We start from the raw sequence: 20,434 nt of genomic DNA, 5'->3' as shown, positions 1-20,434 counted from the left end.
TGGGCTGGAAAGTCAGGGAGTGTGCCTGCTGTCTACCTTGGCAACTGGGCCCAGCACTGTGGAAACATGGCAGGCAAGGTGTTTACAGCACAGGAGGAGCAGAGTAGACAGCACTGCAGCATGTGCTTCACCAGAACCAGAACCAGGTGTGGATCGTATTACCTGCCTTCCAGGAAGCATTCCCCTCACTTTGTGGGACAATATTTAAAATACTGATAGGTTGGACTAAGTTTTCCCATATGAAATGAACCTAATGATGTGCCAATCAACTGAAATACTAATGGGTTAAGGCCGGATGAGGTCTTCCTATATGAAAGTAAACCCATTAGTATTTCAGTTGATTGGCACATCATTAGGTTCATTTACTTACTTAAAAAAAAAAAAAAAAATCATACAATGTGATTTTCTGGATTTTTGTTTTAGATTCCGTCTCTCACAGTTGAAGTGTACCTATGATAAATTATAGACCTCTACATGCTTTGTAAGTAGGAAAACCTGCAAAATTGGCAGTGTATCAAATACTTGTTCTCCCCACTGTATATATATATATACAGTGGGGAGAACAAGTATTTGTCATTTAAGTCATTTAGCAGACATATATATATATATATATGTCTGCTAAATGACTTAAATGACATATATATAAAATGGGAGGGTCTAGTATCTTACCAAACAAGGAAGAAACAAGGAAACAATGGTGCAGTTAATCAAAAAACTGAAACTTTATGCAGAGGCCAAACACAAACAATGGCACTGTTCAGATGTCTAGATCTGGAGGTCATTGTGACTTGTCCAAAAAGGAACAAAAAAAATGCTACTTAAATTCAATATTGCAAAAGCTAAATATTTTAAATTCTTTCCCTAGTAAATGCAATAGAAACTCCACATTGCAAATATTGAAGTACTGTAGTATTTCTCTTTAGCCAGCTATCCTAACTGACATGCTCAATAGGAAAACAGAGCACATCAATTTGGATTTCAGGCTATTTTCTCCCAGCTTATAATTTTTATTAAAGCGCTTCACACCAAAACTGTGAAATTCATTAGAGCTATAAAGTGAAATAGATTTATACATCTCATTCTTCAAACACAAAAAGTTTGAAAGCGGAACCCAGATGGATGGTCAATATTTCTTATATCATCAATTACGTTCAAATGTCTCTATTCAGAATCAGTATGTATTCACACAAAGAATTCACCTTGGCATAAGGCTAATGTAATATGTATAGAATCAATAGGCAAAAATATGAGGAAACTTTTAAGTCTTTAAAATAACAGGCAGAAACCAGCCCTGTGGGTTTATAGAGCTACTTTAGTAGTTTAGTTGGTTTAAAAAGTTCAGCTACTTCTTAAGTTAACACCACTATTGAAATGACATAAAACACTGTTGAAGTGAAATGAAAACTCCCTCGTTTTCATCTATGAAACAGATTTAGTCAAAGTGTATAGTAAGTATTCACAAGTATTTCTACAAGCTGTACAGATTTATGTTTTATTTATTTCAATGTGGCTCATAAATTGATAAGTTACAACAATCACACAGAGAAGCTGGACGTCAGGTCACTTGCCAAAAGTTGTAAAAATATCTCTTTTACATGTTTTTCTATCATCAGTGAACGTTGCAGCATATTGCAGAGCAGTACTGTAGCTGAGGGGTCAAGCTCATATTGCAGAGCAGTAGTGTAGCTGAGGGGTCAAGCTCATATTGCAGAGCAGTACTGTAGCTGAGGGGTCAAGCTCATATTGGAAACAGTTATGATAGAACACTGACTGAACTGGTGCCAAGAGGGAGAGTGTATACACAGATACATGGGGGGGGGGTCAGAGGACGTTGAGCCTCAAGGACCCTTACAGGTCTTCAACTGGTGGTCTACAGTGCAGTTACCATGGTAATGAAAGAGGCAGTCAGAGGGCATCCGTTTGTCCGACTGCGTGGTGTCCGTATAACCGTCCGTCTTCGCCGTCCGTTATTTTCTCTAATTCTGCTCGTTCCTCTGAGTGGTAAAGTCGAGACTAAGCCTGGTTATTGAATCAATAACTGCATAGGCCTAACATGGCGCTACTGTAGCAGAAACAAAAAGGCTTGAAATGCATGAAGAAGTGTCTCTGCTCTGTTTATGTGGTAGAAGATGGCAGAGATGAATGAACACACTGCAAATTTCTTTGTGGGAGGGGGGGGGGGGGATCTTTGTCACCATCTTGTAATAAAATGAACTAAACATTAAAATGGATGACAAGATCGAGGGATGAAGGGAGGGGTGGAGTAAAGAAGAAGGTAGCATGGTGGGTTGGAGCGATAGAGAGCAATCCATCTCGGTCCATTCTTCCATTTTTCTAATAGTGTATTAGAACAACATGGATGATGCAGCAATGTCTTTGTTGCCTTGAGTCTGCCACATTTCCATCCCTCTAGAACTCTCTAGTCATTGTTCTCTTCATCCTCCTCCTCATTATCGTCGTCGTCATCTTCACCGAATTGGTCCCGGGTGTCTAGCTCATCTTCGTCTTCATCAATCTGTGAGGAGAGGGTCACATTCTAACTAGGGCACAGGGAGTACAGGGACAGTAGGGCTAGCTGGTTAGGACGACAAGTTATGTCCTCATTCAACTACTACACAGGTAGAATGACTCATCACAGCTCTCCAGGAAACCAGCCCTACATGTAACAATTAAATATTAAATATTAGCATCATCTAAAACCTCAGCATCCAACTAACCTAACCATCTACCTCCACTAAAACAATAATAATAACATAAACCTTTGAACCTGAGGCGGAGGATCTTCCTCTGTAGTTTGAGAACACAGTCTAGATCTACAATAGGAACAGATGGTTTCTCTTACCGTCTCTCCCAGGTCTCTGAGACGTTGCTTGAGGTTGAGGATCTTCTGGTCCTGGTCGGCCAGCAGCATGAGGAGGTCGTCCTGTTCCTTCTTGGACTCCTGCACCTCCTGCTGCAGCTTGGTCTTCTCCGTCTGCTCGATGGCCACCGTGCTCGTTGCCGACGCCAACTGTTGCTCCAGCCCCGCATGGCCCTCCCTCAGGCCCCGACACTCCTCCTGGAGGGGGAGAAGAGAGCGAGGTGAGAGAGAGGTAGGACAGCTAACAAGGAAGGGCATGGCTTCAGCATGGCCGTCTGACCAAAAACATTAATAATTCAACTGCATCAGATGATGTTTTTTTTCTTCACTAGCATTAGAGGAAGGGGATGCCACATACACAAAGGTCATATTTAAGATGTTGAATAATTGAGCGGTTTCACAACGTCTCAGCCCACATTTAGCTGGTAACAGTCAGGAGTCAGTTACTAATGGGCTTGATATCACAGGCAGCCCAATTCTGATCTTTGTCGCACTAATTGATCTTTTGACCAATCAGATCAGCTCTGAAAAAGATCTGATGCGATTGGTCAAAAGACCAATTAGTAGAAAAAAGATCAGAATTGGTGTAAAGCAGCCCTGGAGTCAGGCTAACATGAGAAGTTTATTCAGCGAGGTGAAACTTGCAGAATGTTACAGATAGAAATGCAATGTAAGTATAGAGCTGACATGACCCTCTAGTCTACAAAACAGACAATCAGGTTGTTCTATACCCCTCAAACTCAACTCTGGACCTTGAAGCCAGTTCCACTGCATTTGTTTCATTGTTCATCTCTAATCAATGGCTGATTTAGACCTGGGACACCAATTAATTATCAGGTAGAACAGAAAACCAGCAGGTTCAGGATCTTGTAGGGTAAGAATTGAGTACCCCTGTTCAATACATTTGTATCTGAACGCTGCTCACTTCTGAAAAGACAGCAGCTACCTACAGAGATGTGAGGTTGTGACAGTGCAGTACCTTAAGTCTCTCTGCCTCTGTGGTCTGAGCAGCCAGCCTGCTCTCCAGTTCAGATACTGTAACTGTGTCTGCCGAGCTCTCACTGCTGGAGGCCGGGGCCGAGGACTGAGAGGGGAAAGAGAGAGAGATATAGAGACTAGTTACCTCTCTGTACTAAGTGCAGTGGTCACAACATATACATTAATGCATGGGAAATATGCATGGAATAATACAACAGTTGGAGTAAAGTGTGAAAGGCCATGTTTGTATGTAACAGCGTTAAGACGTCTCAAGACAAGGTGATGGCTGGTTCTGAGTACTCACCACTGCCTCAGCTCTCCTGATGAGCTCCAGTCTCTCTGTCTGCAGCTGGCTGATCTCTGCACACTGAGCCTGGACACGACTCCTCAACGACTCCACCTCCTGGTGGGAACAACCAGCAGTAACTCCGTCATCAGTATAATATCTCTATACTCATGTCTGTTCTACACATGTTCTGTCTGTGGTCGGGTCTTACCCCGAGAAGCTCTGTGTTGTCAGACCCTCCAACGCCACCTTCTGCTGTCTGTGCTGCTGCTGCCGCCCCACACCTCTACAAGACATTACAACTATTAGAACAGGAAGTGGTCAACGGCTGAGACGTCCCATCTGAAATGATAAAGCAGCACTCGGGTATCATCAACCACCATTCAGATCTACTAACACACAAAAGATAATTAATCAGTCTGTCATTCTTCAGGTCCATCTTGTCCGATTCCAGTAACATCCCATGATACATGACATTTACACAGAACTCTTATCAACACAGGGAGGGATAACCCAGAGACATTTTTCTGTTATGTGATTCACCCCCCCAAACACACACCAGTGTGTTGATGAGTGAGTCCTTGTCGCTGAGCTGTGTGTGTTGTAGTGCGTGTTGTCTGCGGAGCTCCTCCACCTCCTCTCTGAGCTGGCTCAACTCCTCTGAGTGGAGCCCGTTAACGTGAGCTCCCTCTCCCTGGCTGGAGGACAGACCCTGGCTGTCTTTACCTGGACACAACGCAGGCAGTCATTATCACATCTACAATCCTATTTATAAATCAACAAGTGCAGTCGCAACAAGTCCGCATCAGTAATACGTCTCAATTTCCATTACCATTATAGACTGTGTCAACTCCATATGAACAATTCCATGTGCCTAACCCCCCCAAATCATTAGCAATTTAGCCAAGCACGATGTTGCTCTCTTGTTTCCCAATGGATCGAGGCACGCTTTTTTTGCTGTGTAATACCAGGTTATCCTACAGTACCTAGTTTCAGCTTGAGGATGTTGTACTGGTCTTTGTGTTGCTGGATCTGGGACTGCTGCTGTGTGATCTGATTCTGCATCTGTTCACTGTTCAGAGACAGGGTGGAAACCTGCTCCCTCAGCTCCTGGATCTGGGTGTCCTGGTTGAGAGATGACAGACACTTCTTTAATGACTAGAGACATTGGCCAAAACACACAAGTAGACCTTTTAGGGTAACGGGATCGGTCCGTTGAATATTGTATGAAATGGGTTGTGTGGTTGTGGCCCGGCGAGTGTACCTTACTGTAATAGTTTTCCTTTAAAAATGGACAAAAATAGCTTTTTAGCAACAAAAAAAGAAAAGATTTCTCAAGCAAGAATTTAGCGAGGACTGTCTGGGAGTAGTCCGAATGTGGTTTGGAAAACTGAAAACTAGCTGTTATTGGCAGAGAGGTTTGGAACTCTTTGTTATTGGTCTATTAAACAATATAAGTTACCGCCTGGTGATGTCACCAGGCAAGCCAAAACTACCGCCCATGCAAAGCTGCTGATTAGAAGGTCCTGTGCAGAGTGTATTTTTCAACCGGAAACTATCAGGAAATAACACTGATCAAATGTTCACACTTTCACAGTGTTAGTTTCATCAGCTGTTGTAAAATATGATAAAACACAGGGGGAAAAAATGCCTTTTGAATGCAAGCAGCCTTTAAACTGAGTGTAGAGGGTGTATATAAACTTGTGATGCTTGAAAGCATGGCGAGTTGGTTTCTGATGTGTGTGTGTGTGTGTGTGTGTAGAAAGCCAGTATGAGGGTTTGCAGACAGGCTAGAATGAAAGGCGGCCGGTGTGTGGGACAGAAAATATATGTAGGGTTCAAAAAGTACTTGCACTCAAAACCATGACAAGGAATAACCCATGGAGGGGTTATAGTATGATTAATTTAATCCATGCTCAAAAGAATACAAAAAGTTAAAGTGCTAATGAAGATGTAAAAAACAGGGCACACGTTTCAGCCTTATGCTTAATAGTGTGAGGCCAGTTACCTGATCTCTGATGAGATCTTTGTACTGGATGACGATGCTGTCGTGTTGCTCCAGAGTCTTCTTCACCTCCTCCTCCTTCTTCTCCTCCTCGCTCGTCTTGTGGACCGCTTTCGTTATCACGCCTGTGGACGGACACACACACACAATTAACAGGGGTAAAACCAGCCAAGAGAAGAGCAAAGAAGACACCAACACAAACAGAGTTTTGATTTGTGGTTCTGGTTGTACTTGGCTTAGAGTCAAATCAAAGTTTATTGGTTGGGTACACAGATTTGAAGATGTTATCGCAGGTGCATCGAAATGCTTGAGGTTGTGGTTGTATTTTGGTTAGGTTATGGTATAATGGAGGTTACTTATGCCAACCTTCCAGTTCTTTGACCAGCTTGGTGAACTCGTGGTCAAACAGCATCTGTTCAGGGGAGGGGAAGACGGGCTGGGGCTTCTGTGCAGCGCGGGAGTACAGCTCGTGTTTCGTGACGAAGCCCAGCTTCTCCACAAAGTTCTCCTTCCCAATGCGCTTCTCGATCAACTGCTTCAGCTTGTCTCTGGGGGAGGACAAGACAGGCAGGGTTAGCATTAAGAGAAGGAAAAGGGGGAAACCTAGTCAGTTGCACAACTGAACGCATTCAACAGACATGAGTCTTCCGCATTTAACCCAACCCCTCAATCTGGCAGCTCATAGTTCTTGTTCTCATTGTAGTGGCATCGCTGTGTGCTGTAACTGCTGGTGTAGAAAGGCTGTGTGTATGAGACAACCCGGGCTCAAATAGGGTTTGGAATTTTGAAGCTATTATAATATTGGTTCCAAGTTCAATCAAACAAGCATTTGAAAATCATTTTTGAACCTGGGCCTAATATGAGAGGGTACGCGTTAATATTTGGGTAGAAGATGTCATACTTGATGTAGTTTTAACTGCGGTTATGAGAGGTATGAGAGTGAGAGGATGAATTAGTATGAGGGTTAGAACGTTCTACTTGGTGTAGTTATTATGAGGGTTGTAGTTAGATGTCATACTTTGTGTAGTTCTCCAGAGAGTTGTCGTTGTAGTAGATGCAGATACCCAATAGGAGGGCACACAGGCCCTGCACCAGCCTCTCATCCTCCCCCAGGTTCTCAGAGATCTGACCTGTCAGCTACAGGGCATCAGGGGGTCAAGGGTCACAGCAACATAGGGGATTTAATGGCAACAAGGCCTTTCTCAAGACCATTTTCAATGAAACAATGCACTGGTGCATACATTGGCATCCACTGTGTAGCATTGATCTCTCTTAGCAACACAAGACATAGGGCCTCAGGAACTTCCATGCAATAATGTATGCAATATCCAACACTATCCTGTATGTGGGGAACGAACACAGAGAGGAGTTGGTTATAGGACAGACTGCACTAACAGGCTAACAGTAGATATTCCAGCCATCTGAGTAAAAGGAAGTGCAATAGAATAGTGATGTGGAGCTAGTTGGTTTGTTGAAGGAGGATACGAAGGGGACGTTCTCCTGGTTGTGCAGGAAGTGTGTGACAGCGATGGGACAGTTACTGATCCAGGTACACAGCAGCATGAGGAGACCGACCCGCGTCTGCACTTTACTGCCCTGTGGATGAGAAGCACACACACACACACAAAGTCTTAAGAAACACACTCACAAATATAGCACCGTCACATCAGCATAGGGCTGAGTAAAAGGTATTGAACATTAACATTGTGTACAGAGCCTGATGATGGCCTGGGATCCAGGACTTCAACCCCTCAGCAAAACAAGACTCATGTAAGGTTTAGTCTAGTGCTGGACCACATCCTGGTCTCTGTGTCAGAACAGAACTCCTCCTATACATGGAGAGTAAATTCATTTAGCTGGGTTCAATTCAAACGCCTGTCCCCCCACATTATAATGAGGGATGTCTTGTTTTTCCTGTTTAAGACAACTTGTCATTGCATCTCCTTCTGTCCAATTAAATCAGTCTCCTGAATATCTCCGGACGACACGTTTGATTTAAACCAACCAAATAAACAGCATTTTAAGGACGAACTAAATGAATTGATATTTCTAAACTATTCCCAACTGGGACATTTAAGGTTGAATAGGAACTTTATAATATAACTTGATGTCATGGAGACTGACATTCTGTTGGCACATGGTGAACTTTTGAATTGTATTTTTCCCTTTTGAGTTCTGTTGGGAAAAACAACATTGTATCTAGCAGTTACACAGGAAATACCATGTTAGAAATGTTTCAAAAGTACCACGTTAGTGACTTCAATACAGACCGTTAGTAATTAATAAAGCTATTCAGATACAACAAAGGAACTACATTTAAATATGAACATTATTAATAAACCAGGGTTAGCTTAGGTCAAACATGCAGTGTATTTTATAGGATGACCGGAGTTAGTTCAGATCCTGTTAAAAACAACCTTTTCAGGAGCCTTAAGTGTTCAACAATATGCTGTTACTGTAGCAACGGCCTTGGTTACCATCACTACCTGCACCACAAAAGGATGATGAAACTCCTCTGCAGCTTAGCTAAGCAGGTGATACAACAGGACTGATGAAAATGTTACTGCATGGAAGGAATATAATAGCATATTGGCACATTCGTCATCCTCTACACAATCCACAAGAGCCCAAATCTAACTATTTAGGCATTCACATACAAAAATAACTAAGATATCAAGCTGAGGCATGGCTGCTAAATGTAGCTGACAACACATGCAAAGCTAAAGTCTCTGTGTAGTGAGTCTTTAGGAGTGGCGACCACAAAGAGAAACAGATGATAATAAAGTGGCTTTACAGTATCCATGCATGGTCATGGGAATAAGAAGAAAGGCTGCTGGCGTAATGATATGCAGTGAGTGATGGGCACTATTGAGTTACCACACGTAAACTGCATAGTTCAGGCATGTCTGTGTGCCAAAAGACACCATATTCCCTATACAGTGCGCTACTTTTGACCAGAGCCCTGGGCTGTGTACTATAAAAGTAAAAGCGTGCCATTTGGGAGGCAATGCAGACCTCTCCTGTTGTGAGGGCGATGAAGGGTGTGAGAAAGGAAAGAGGGTTCATTCCAAATGGAGGTCATTAAGTGACAATAAATACTAAAGATGACATGGCATACTATCAAACCATAAGGAAATCACCTTTTCAGATTTAGCCTCCAATGGGGACGTAATGCAAAAAACACCAAATGTTTGAGAAAGGGGGGGCAGGAGGAGAAAAAAAGGGGGAACACAAACAATCACAATAGTTAATTGGAGAATCTTTGGCCCCGGGTGAAATGGTACGTTTTATAACGGATAATGCTGCCACCTAGAGTACAGGAGGAGAAATAGCAGTGGTGAAAATAATAATGCCAGTAACCCCTCTCACAAGAGATCAATAGCGGAACAGACAGAGTACCACAGTGGTTGCTGCATCCTTCCAGGACAGTCAAGTCCCCATAGAACGGACACAGCAAGGGGGTCAAGGGTCAAAGCATGGGATTATGGGAGTTGGGGGGGGGTCAGTACCAGTATAGAACTCGACAAACACGGGTGAGATAGGCAGAGGGCTTTAGGCACGAAAACAAAACAGGGAAGCCAAAACGTAACCCCCAACGTAAGGAGCATATAGGAGGATCCTGCTGATGCCAAAGCAAAACCATGACAGACAGGTGCTGCCCACACCCCAGATACTCACCCTCCGGTTGATCTTATCCCCCTGAAAAACCACAACAACCTTACGTGACACTTGGCAACTTCAAACACAAGCAACAGGTTGACTGTCTGAGAACCACTCCCCACTACTGTGGTCGGAGCCCAAATGACAGCCTATTCAAAGGTAGTGTACTGTAAAGGGAATAGGGTGCCATTTGGGAGCCATAACATGACAAAGGTGACCTGAAAACCTGGAGTGACAAATAATCAACTATTTGAATCTAAGGCAATACTTTCAACCCAGACAGAGACACCTTTCAACCCAGACAGAGACACCTTTCAAACCAGACAGAGACACCTTTCAACCCAGACAGAGACACCTTTCAACCCAGACAGAGACACCTTTCAACCCAGACAGAGACACCTTTCAACCCAGACAGAGACACCTTTCAAACCAGACAGAGACACCTTTCAAACCAGACAGAGACACCTTTCAACCCAGACAGAGACACCTTTCAACCCAGACAGAGACACCTTTCAACCCAGACAGAGACACCTTTCAACCCAGACAGAGACACCTTTCAACCCAGACAGAGACACCTTTCAACCCAGACAGAGACACCTTTCAACCCACCCTCTCTGTTGCTTATGTTTCACTAATAAGACGTTCAAAACGGCACTTTTAGTTTTCAAACTAATATTTCAGCTACAACTCTCCCGCTATGGTGCTAACCCTTTGGTCCCCCCCACGTAGCATGTTAGCCTGTCTGTCTGTGTGGTGTACCTGTGAGAGGATGTTGGTGCACTGCTGCAGCAGGGAAACGGGGGGCTTGCCCAGGCTGGTGGCCAGCTGCACCCGGAGGAGCTGCTCTTTCTGGGTCAGGTTGTCCTGCAGGGCGTGGGCCAGGGCCACTGCAGCACACCAGTTAGACAGGGAGTCAGCCGAGAACAGGCCCCCGCACAGCAGCTGGCCCGCCGAGATGGAGTTGGCTGAGGAGGGAGAGAGCCAGAGGGAGGGGGAATAAAGCAATAGATATATGTAGATTATTTATGCCTCCATTCCACTATATTTTTCCCACTAGAGAATAATAAGCAAATAACCTACAGTATATTAGTCATAAGTAACATTTTATTACATGCAATCTAGAGTTGTACAGTGTGGTCATAACCTTGTAATAACAACACATTCAGTATGGAGGTTCAGAGTAACTGAACTGACCGTCGATGGTGGAGGGCAGTAGGGTGGCTACGATCTCCCCCTGGCCCTTCTGGTTCTTGTAGAGAAAACACTGGAAGCAGTAGAGAACGGCACAGCGCAGCACAAACGGCTGCCTCTCGTTGACCATGGACATCAGCAGCACCACTATGGCAGGTCTGGAATCAGGGGATAAGGGGTTTTTAGAGATTACCTTCACTCGGTGGCTGTGCTATAACTGATTACAGTCCTCTGTCTGGGGGAACTCACCTTGGGGGGTTGGAGGGAGCGTTGACAGATGCAAAGTAGTCCTGGTTGATCTGTGAACCGCGGATCACCTCCGATACAGTGTTGATGGTCTGAGAGAAGAAAGAAAGAGTGACAGTGGTACAAACACAAAGCACACATCAGTATGAACAACAGTAAATCACTGATCTAACACAATAAGTAGAAAGAAAAGAAAGGCTTTTTGGTCCACTCCAACAGTCTTCTATGTTACCTCAGTGAGTATGTCAGCAGGCACGCCAGTGGCCATGAGGATAGTGCAGAGCTGCTGCAGGAGGCCACACTGGTACATTGACTTCTGACAACTACTGGTGGCTCCAGGAGAGTTGACCGGGGAGACCATGACTCGCACCAACTGGACCAGAGAAGAAATGGAGAGATGAGACACAGTGCTACGGTGAACATACTCTACACCACAACCAATCCTGGCCATGCGTGGCACAGTGAACTGCACAGACCCTAATAGTTGAGCATAACAGACCATCACACTGCTCTGTCAACTGCTCAGGGCTCAAAACTCCCATTCTCCCTGAATTAAATGTAACATCAGGACTGTGGTGTGTCCTACCTGCAGCATGAGGTGGAGGTTGGTGACCTTTTGGGCGGACCAGCCAGAGTTGTCGTCTCCCACCTCGAACCAGGGCTTCATCCTCTGGATGTAGGAGCCCTCCTTGAAGAAGTTCTGGTTGGAGCTGTTGTTCTTCAGCAGGTTGACGAGCAGCAGGAGACAGTCCTCCACTACGATACCTGGACAGAGACAAGATGGAGGGTGGATTTCTGTCAAGAAATGTGTGAAGATTGTTGATTTTATCGCTTAAAATTGTATTTATTAAGAAATGGATTCATTGCCAATTTTATAGAGTGCAAGTATGGAGAGTGGATGTTGACCAGTGTGAGTGAACTGAAATGTAATTTTAAATCAAATCAAATGTAATTTATTTAGAAATGGATTCATTGAATGCCAATTAGCTTGAGTGTATATATGGCACGACTCCTCCATTCGACTTCACCTCCATCACTGCTGCCCTCCTCTGTTATGATATCTAGGAGACGCTCGAAAGCGTTCTCAAACGCTACGATCTTCTGGATGGCCGCGTTGCCTTTGGTCAGCTGCTGCAGCAACAGGAGACCCTGAGGGAATACAATCAAAGTAGCTCCGATGTAGTGATCATATATCCAGAGAAACAGAAACAACAAGCCCAGGTATAAGACCAGCTAGTATGATTTTGGGAGGGTTTCCCCAGAAACAAGACGCGCTTTTTTAGTCGAAGACTTTATCCGTGTCTGGGAAACCGGCCCAATGTCTTGTCTCAGCAGAAAGATAAGCTAGCAGATTGTAGCTGTGGCTTTACAGTCTTACTACTAAAGACCATCTGAAGCAGCAGTCAGTAGGAGTAGTACTCACATCATTACGGATGACTTCTCTGGAGTCAGCTAATAGGTCCATCAGTCTAGAAACACCTGCAGGGGAGAGAAACGGACCATTAACAACATACAACTCAGAGACCAGACAGGCAAATCAGTCAGAAAATAACTCTAATTAGCATACTTGACCATTAGTAGTCATATGCTCTAGGGAACAAAATAGACAAGACTAACACTTCTTGTCATACTACTTCACCAGTGAGAGAGAAACAAATGTTGAGAGGATAAATCAAATCACAACAGCTGATTTTGGGTCAGTTGTTGGTGTGGGCTGATGTCAGACAATTCAGCAGCAGCTGATTCCAGGTCATTTGTTAGAGGACTCACCCATAGGGCTGACCAGGATGACGCCCTGGACCTGGTTACACTGGTTCTTCAACAGAGCGGTGAGCAGCTTCACTCCTGGCCACCGCACGTGGAAGTCAAACTCCTGAAACAGGCAGGGAATCAGTGTCACAGGCGGGGCATCAGTGTCACAGGCAGGGAATCAGTGTCACAGGCAGGGAATCAGTGTCACAGGCAGGGAATCAGTGTCACAGGCAGGGAATCAGTGTCACAGGCAGGGAATCAGTGTCACAGGCAGGGAATCAGTGTCACAGGCAGGGAATCAGTGTCACAGGCAGGGAATCAGTGTCACAGGCAGGGAATCAGTGTCACAGGCAGGGAATCAGTGTCACAGGCAGGGAATCAGTGTCACAGGCATGGTGGGAAATCAACCACACCCTTGTAATCCTGTATATAAGCAGTGCAGATTTGAGGCTTATGCTTATATTCTTAAATCTGAAACCAGCTGGTCTGAAAACCACCACGCACAATGGGCCTCCAGGTCTGGTTAACACTGAGACCATGGGTTAGAGACTACTATCTTTCATAAAAGACAACGTAGATGTTTGGGTCTCTGGTCTGTTTACCTCTAACAGAGTCAGTAGTAGTGTCACGTTCTCAGAGTCGCCGAGGAACTTGTCAGTGAACAGGACTCCCAGGTCTTCATCCTGCTTCTGGGCGTTCTCATCTGAAAAGGTCAAAGGTCACAAGGTTTAAAGACCTCTGGGTGTGCCATGTTAGGCAGGTAGTTGCCCCGAGACATGGCTACTATACATAGTCAAGGCTAGAGGGAGTCATAGAATAATGCTTGTTCACAGACATCAATCTCACCTAGGCACCATACCGATGTTTTGATCTAAAAATCACTTGAGCCCGAGTATGAATTGATCTTTATTAAGCTTGAGCCCGAGTATGAATTGATTTTTATTAAGCTTGAGCCCGAGTATGAATTGATCTTTATTAAGGACTGATTTGTGAATCTGTGCAGTACCTAGTTCAGACTGACCCTCATGAATAGGACCAGGAGTTTGTCCTCCTGACCATGTGACCTGGCAGGAAAAACTCCAGGTCCTTATCCTACTCATGAACAGGCTTCAGAGAAAGACAGACAGGGGGAGAGATGGAGGGGACAATTGGGATAAGGGTGTTGATGGTCGGGGGTTGAGGTAGGTTAGCACCAGAGGTAGGTAGGCAGGAGGGGGGTGTTAGCGAGAGGGGAGGTGTTAGGGCATGGTGAATTGGTCCACATCCAGTCTAAAAGCACACAAAAGTACTGGAGCATCGTATTATAGACAACACACTCAATTATCTAGGGTTCTCGGCTAAATATAATATTTCACATCAAGAACAACCAGCTGAGACGTTCTGTAATACTAGAATAACCTCACCACAGTGAACGTGGTTTCAAATGTACAACTGTGAGGAAGAGGATGCTTTTGGAATCTAACATTCCTCTTTTGGAATCAAAACATCTTCGTCCCAACATCCCGTGCAGAGTGATTTGCGTTTGACTAGATATGCTAAGAGCAATGGGAAGAGAAACACTGCAGGACAGGAGAGAGGCTGAGGTAGGAGTGGTATTAGTGACATGTTATTACCACCCAGTCATTACTATATTAAACCATACTTCCCAGTCCAACACATTTTAGTGAGGTTAGTTCAGTTGACTAGTAACCACACCATGAGGACTAGTTAGCCTACAGTGCTAGTACTGACCAGACACAGGCACGTTCTTATGCTTCCCTGAGACAGGGATGGGGGGTGCGGCCGCCATGTCTGTAAGAAGGGGGGAGTGGAAGAGATTGAAGCCCCATCCAAGTCAGATGATTCGACTCGTACACAATACATATGTAACAGGGTTATAAATATATCCCTAGTGTTTGTTAATGGGTTCTGCCAAAGCACTGCATTTCAGACTAACAACCTACTGTGCACCACAGGAGAGCTAGAAATCAAAACAACCCGCGGAGAAGAACGATATGCATATCATTTACAAGAAGCGTCGCTAGTGGTTAGGGGGGGACGTCATGCACAAACAAGAGTTTTACCTTCAGATTCGTCTGTAGAGTTATAACATGAAAGAGAAGAGAGAGATGTCAATCTTTACATACATAGCAATTAACATGTAGAGAGAGAGAAATGGGCCGAGTGTGGAAGAGGGCGACAGGGTCCATTTTGATTTAAAGTCCAATTAATTGGCAGTAATTTAACTCAATTACACATGCTATTGTTACTAGGACAGGGCTTGCTTGTTGTCATTCAAAAGCATTTTTCCCAAAAAGGAAGATTGTTTTTAACTGCATGTTCAAAAACAGAGGCTCCGCTCTATAACAAAATACTAAATTATTGACAGTTCTAAGGCCTGTTCACAACCCTCTGTGGAAGAGGACTAGGTTTTTAACACCTAAACACCTTGTTCCTCCTCTTCATCGTTGCAGATGATATTATAGAGTGTGTCCAAAGCGTAGCCAAGGATTTCAGAGTCCGACCTGCAGAAAATGGGAGGGGTAAGATATCAACACAACAAGCACTGCTTTCGTCCCCTAAGTCCCTGAAATATTAAGTACTCTTAGCAACGACCGAGCACCATGCAAAATGCTCGCCTTAAATCACCCCACCACACTATTACAATGTGCTAGAGAGCAGCAGAGGGCAAGGGATAAGTATAAAGCTCTTAATCATAAAACCACACACACACACACACATACAAAAAACATACCTGTCTGTTTGCAGTATGTGAACCAGGTGGTCCATAGCCTGAGTGCCAACTTCCAAGCGATATTTCTACAAATCAAAACCAACAGTCAAGTCAAGAGAACAGTAAGTGATTGTTTCCCCCTAGGCAGCCCTTGGATCAGAGAGGATGTGACTTTTTGCTTTAACTCGAAGCTATGCCTGTTTTGCCCCTGTGCTCCCCCTAACTGTTGATATGCCACCCGTGTCTGCATGAACAATACACGTTTTAGCTCCACACATGACCTTAGGCATAAGTATAATACATTCTGAAAGCAGAGTTAAATAACAGAACAGTGGTTTGCTTTGTGACATCTCTGATCTGATAAGACAAACCTGTGTGATTAGTTATACCCCTCAATGTTGAGTAGAACCTACTGGGGCCAAACAGAGCTAATGCAATTCAACAACTCCCAGCTCTAGCTGGTCTGTTTCTCTGGCTAGCGTTGTTTTTCCCTGGTCTGTGTGTGACCCCATACCCATAAACCCCTTATTCATGCCTGATAAACTCATTACTCATGGTTGAAGAGGCAGCTAGTGGCCAGTCAGTCAGTTATGGCCGAGAGGTCTCTAGACCTTTAATGCAGTAGAGAGTAGGGACTGAGGGAATGAGTCAGGTTTTCAGCAAGGCTGCATGTCAATAATTGCCTTCTTTTCCTCAACATTGCTTTTTCTTTTTTAAGAGAACTGGACCAGTGTACGCAAGGAGCCAACCAATAGGTACCCTCCTTTTTCATTGGTTGCACATTTTGTTTAATTATAAATTAATTATAAATTAATTATAAATTTGATGAAAAAGTCATTAGCCCCCGTTCAGAAAGACTACCATCTGTCAGACATCAATATGCTGCGGCATCTGTAGAATGTTGATAACAATGGCAACGATGCGACCAAGTGACAAGAGGTGCAACCCATGAATTCCTACATTACCTTCCCCAGTCTTTCTTTCCTGATCAGTGTATGGAGGAAAGGTGGCGAAATAATGAGGGGATTTAAGAGGATTGAGACAGGGCCCATCCCAGACTGTTTAGATAAAGCCTGAGGATGAGTACGAGTACACAGAGTGGGGGTGATAAGGGGATGTGTCCCTGCTCACAAGATAACGAACATCAAAAGAGAACTCTAGCGATGTTCACTTAAAACAATGCACATCATCATAAACAGTCTCTGCAGCCTCAATGCTTTAACATGTATTTATCAATAATGAGTAACAGTTGACAGTGTAACAATGGTACAATCATGACAACAATAGTGCATCAGTGTAACTATTGAGATTAGCCTAATGCAATTATCTCCTACCTTTGAGAGCGATTTAAGGGCTCGGACAGCGTCCCTGCGGTCCTCCAGGAGTGTGGAGGAGGCCACACGGTCACACAGCTTATGGATCTGTGGTTCAATCAAAATAATTCATGGTTAATACAACATGTTAAGGGAAAGGATCTACAGCTACACCATGGAGAGCATCCTGACTGGTTGCGTCACCGCTTGGTATGGCAACAGCTCAGCCTCCGACCGCAAGGCACTACAGAGGGTAGTGCGAATGGCCCAGTACGTCACTGGGGCCAAGCTTCCTGCCCTACAGGACCTCTATACCAGGCAGTGTCAGAGGAAGGCCCTAAAAATGGTCAAAGACTCCAGCCACCCTAGTCAGTCTGTTCTCTCTGCTACTGCATGGCAAGCGGTACCGGAGCACCAAGTCTCGGTCCAAGAGGCTTCTAAACAGCTTCTACCCTCAAGCCATAAGACTCCTGAACATAGAGTCAAATGGCTACCCAGACTATTTGCATCCCCCCCTCCTCTTCACACCACTGCTACTCTGTTGTCATCTATGCATAGTCACTTTAATAACTCTACCGCAACTAACCGGTGCTCCTGCACATTGTATCGGTATCCCCCTGTATATAGTCTTGCTATTGTTATTTTATTGCTGCTCTTTAATCTCTTATTCTAATCCTGACTTTATGAGCCCCTAACTAACAACTGCATTGTTGGTTAAGGGTTCATAAGTAAGCATTTCACTGTAAGGTCTACTCCACCTGTTGTATTCGGCGCATGTGACTGATACAAATTGATAGGGGATACCTAGTCAGTTGCACAAGTGAATCTATTCATTTAACCCAACTACTCTGAATCAGAGAGGTGCGGGAGGCTGGCAGTCGACATCCACATCATCGGCAGCAGAGTAGCAGTTGTTGGGAGTTAGCTGCCAGGTCAGAACTGCAGATTTTTCCACCTTGCCGGCAAAAAAACAGCGACCTTTTGCTTACTGGCCCAACGCTCTTAACCACTAGGCTACCTACCATCCCCTGTAACCACGTACTGATACAGACTTACATCCACTGCAGATTCAGGACAATGTGTTCAATCTAAGTTCAGCCAAATCAAATGTTATTTGTCACATGCTTCATAAACAACAGGTGTAGACTAACAGTGAAGTGCTTACTTACGGGCCCTTACCAGAAATGTAGAGAGAAAGAAAATAGAAAAGCAATAACAAGTAATAATAAATACACAATGAGTAGCGATAACTTGGCTCTACACACGGGGTACCAGTATCGAGTCGATGTGCAGGGGTACGAGGTAATTAAGGTAGATATGTACATATACCTAGGAATAAAGAGACCAGGTAATAGGATAGCAATGTGTGTGAGGAGTCAAACAAGTTAGTGCAAAAAGGGTCAATGCAGATAGTCCGGGTAGCTATTGGGTTAACTATTTACAAGTCTTATGGCTTGAGGGTAGAAGCTGGTCAGGGTCCTGTTGGTTCCAGACTTGGTGCATCGGCACCGCTTGCCGTGCGGAATTACAGTCTATGACTTAGGTGGCTGGAGTGGAGTCTGACAATTTTTAGGGCCTTCCTGTGACACCGCCTGGTATAGAGGTCCTGGATGGCAGGGAGCTCAGCCCCAGTGATTTACTGTACGCACTACCCTGTGTAGCGCCTTGCGTTCAGATGCCAAGCAGTTGCCATACCAGGCGGTGAGGCAGCCAGTCAAGATGCTCTCAATGGTGCAACATTGAGCATGAGGGCCCATGCCAAATCTTATCAGCTTCCTGAGGGCGAAGAGGCATTGTTGTTCCATCATGACTGTTGGTGTGTTTGGACCATGATAGATCCTTACTGGTGTGGACTCCGACGAACTTGAAGCTCTCGACCCACTCCACCTCAGCCCTGTTGATGTGAAAGGGGGTGTGTTCGGCCCTCCATTTCCTGTAGTCCACGATCAGCTCCTTTGTCTTGCTGACGTTGAGGGCGAGGTTGTGGTCCTGGCACCACACTGCGGCTCTTTGACCTCCTCCCTATAAGCTGTCTCATGCACTGTTGGCATGTCTCCCTCCCTCCTTCTCTACTGCACCTGTTGTTTCAACCTCAATGCTCAGCTATGAAAAGCCAACTGGCATTTACTGATGAGATGCTGACCTGTTGGACCCTCTACAACCACTGTGATTATTATTTGACCCTGCTGGTCATCAATGAACATCTTGAAGAACAATCTGGTCTCATGGCCATGTGCTCTTATAATCTCCACCCGCCACAGCGAGAAGAGGACTGGCCACCCCTCAGAGCCTGGTGCCTCAAGGTTTCTACCTAGGTTCCTGCCTTTTTATTTTCCTAGCCACCATGCTTCTACATCTGCATTGCTTGCTCTTTGGGGTTTTAGGCTGGGTATCTGTATAAGCACTTAGTGAAATCTGCTGATGTAAAAAGGGCTTTATAAATAAATTGTATTGACTGATTACAGAGATTTATATCTATTACTAATTGATATGCACCATTCAGATTGAAATGCCTTCTTTTGATAGCAGCCTGAGATATGTCACACACATTCTCTTGTTTAGCACAGGTGAAGGGACTTAAATATATCAAGGTCAAGCAGCCCCTCCCATTCTGTCATCACGAAAGGAATGCCAGCAGAGATCCATTCACAACCAATGGATTCACGTGGAATTTGGCTGTTTTTGGTTTGTGAACTGCAATCCAAGTAGCCATATAGTCTCTCCCAGATGACAGTAAACAGTTGGATGTATGCAAAGCATGTAAACTATCACATACGAAGATATCTTCTCATTTAGTGGCAGCAGGTCATGTCAAGCTTTTTCTTCCCAAAAAACGCTGGTAGCTCAAGAATATGAGCAGGCTACACACGTTCAATTGTTGTCCTGTGCCAATTGGGCTAACCAGCTTAGCTAGCTAGCTCTGCAGAAATGTTTGCGTCAATCACTGTATTGATTGACACATTATGTCTGCGCTCGTGAGGCTGGTTGTATAGTGCACTGTTACAAGGCCTACACCGGTCTTTCAGCCTGGAAAACGTGAAAGTGAACTAATTTGCCTGTCTAGCAACTATTAACTACACACACTTATCCTAAGATTCGGTCCACCAGGTCGTGTGTGTGACATTAGCTAACTTGTTAGCCTAACATGCTAGGCGAGTTTCGTTTCTCACCGTCTCTGCTCCAGTCGGCTGTGGCCCCGCGGGTTGTCCACCCATCACTCCCCTGAAAAAATTCATTGTCATCGACGTCCTCTTGGAAATTTGTTCGCAATTCCAACGGTCTAAAATAAACTTTGAAAGGGTTTCTGCCGTGATGGGCCTTGTGTAATAATGTAAACGCGTCTGAATGTTGATTTTTACACTGTACACAACCCCCTGGACCGACCCCGGAACTCGAGTGACATTTAGCCAATGCGCAAGCGCCGAGACGT

At 44.7% G+C, this 20,434-nt stretch overlaps 1 protein-coding gene across 6 annotated transcripts; it reads right to left on the bottom strand.

Annotated features, from left to right (window-relative positions):
• Positions 1 to 698: 698 nt before the first annotated feature.
• uso1 (USO1 vesicle transport factor) lies at positions 699 to 20,432 on the bottom strand. 6 transcript variants are annotated; one of them, XM_052464829.1, is made up of 27 exons: positions 20,175 to 20,432; positions 17,026 to 17,112; positions 15,713 to 15,777; positions 15,406 to 15,482; positions 15,042 to 15,053; positions 14,710 to 14,769; positions 13,581 to 13,681; positions 12,997 to 13,099; positions 12,650 to 12,705; positions 12,255 to 12,375; positions 11,813 to 11,991; positions 11,459 to 11,599; positions 11,230 to 11,318; positions 10,984 to 11,138; positions 10,549 to 10,754; positions 9,808 to 9,828; positions 7,615 to 7,725; positions 7,148 to 7,266; positions 6,496 to 6,677; positions 6,133 to 6,254; positions 5,111 to 5,249; positions 4,684 to 4,850; positions 4,336 to 4,410; positions 4,143 to 4,241; positions 3,840 to 3,944; positions 2,843 to 3,058; positions 699 to 2,515 (listed from the first exon to the last, which is right to left on the bottom strand). In XM_052464829.1, the coding sequence occupies exons 1-27, from the start codon at positions 20,244 to 20,246 to the stop codon at positions 2,420 to 2,422; spliced, it is 2,976 nt and encodes a 991-aa protein (XP_052320789.1). In that variant the 5' UTR covers positions 20,247 to 20,432; the 3' UTR covers positions 699 to 2,419. The 6 variants fall into 6 exon arrangements, with proteins under 6 accessions (XP_052320789.1, XP_052320792.1, XP_052320790.1 ...); XM_052464832.1 differs by lacking the exon at positions 14,710 to 14,769; XM_052464830.1 differs by lacking the exon at positions 15,042 to 15,053.
• Positions 20,433 to 20,434: the final 2 nt, after the last annotated feature.

The sequence above is a fragment of the Oncorhynchus keta genome, chromosome 16, assembly GCF_023373465.1.
Source record: "Oncorhynchus keta strain PuntledgeMale-10-30-2019 chromosome 16, Oket_V2, whole genome shotgun sequence".
Classification (NCBI taxonomy): Eukaryota; Metazoa; Chordata; class Actinopteri; order Salmoniformes; family Salmonidae; genus Oncorhynchus; species Oncorhynchus keta.
Note: the sequence above shows the minus strand (reverse complement) of the source record. Positions and strands in the feature narration are given on the sequence as shown.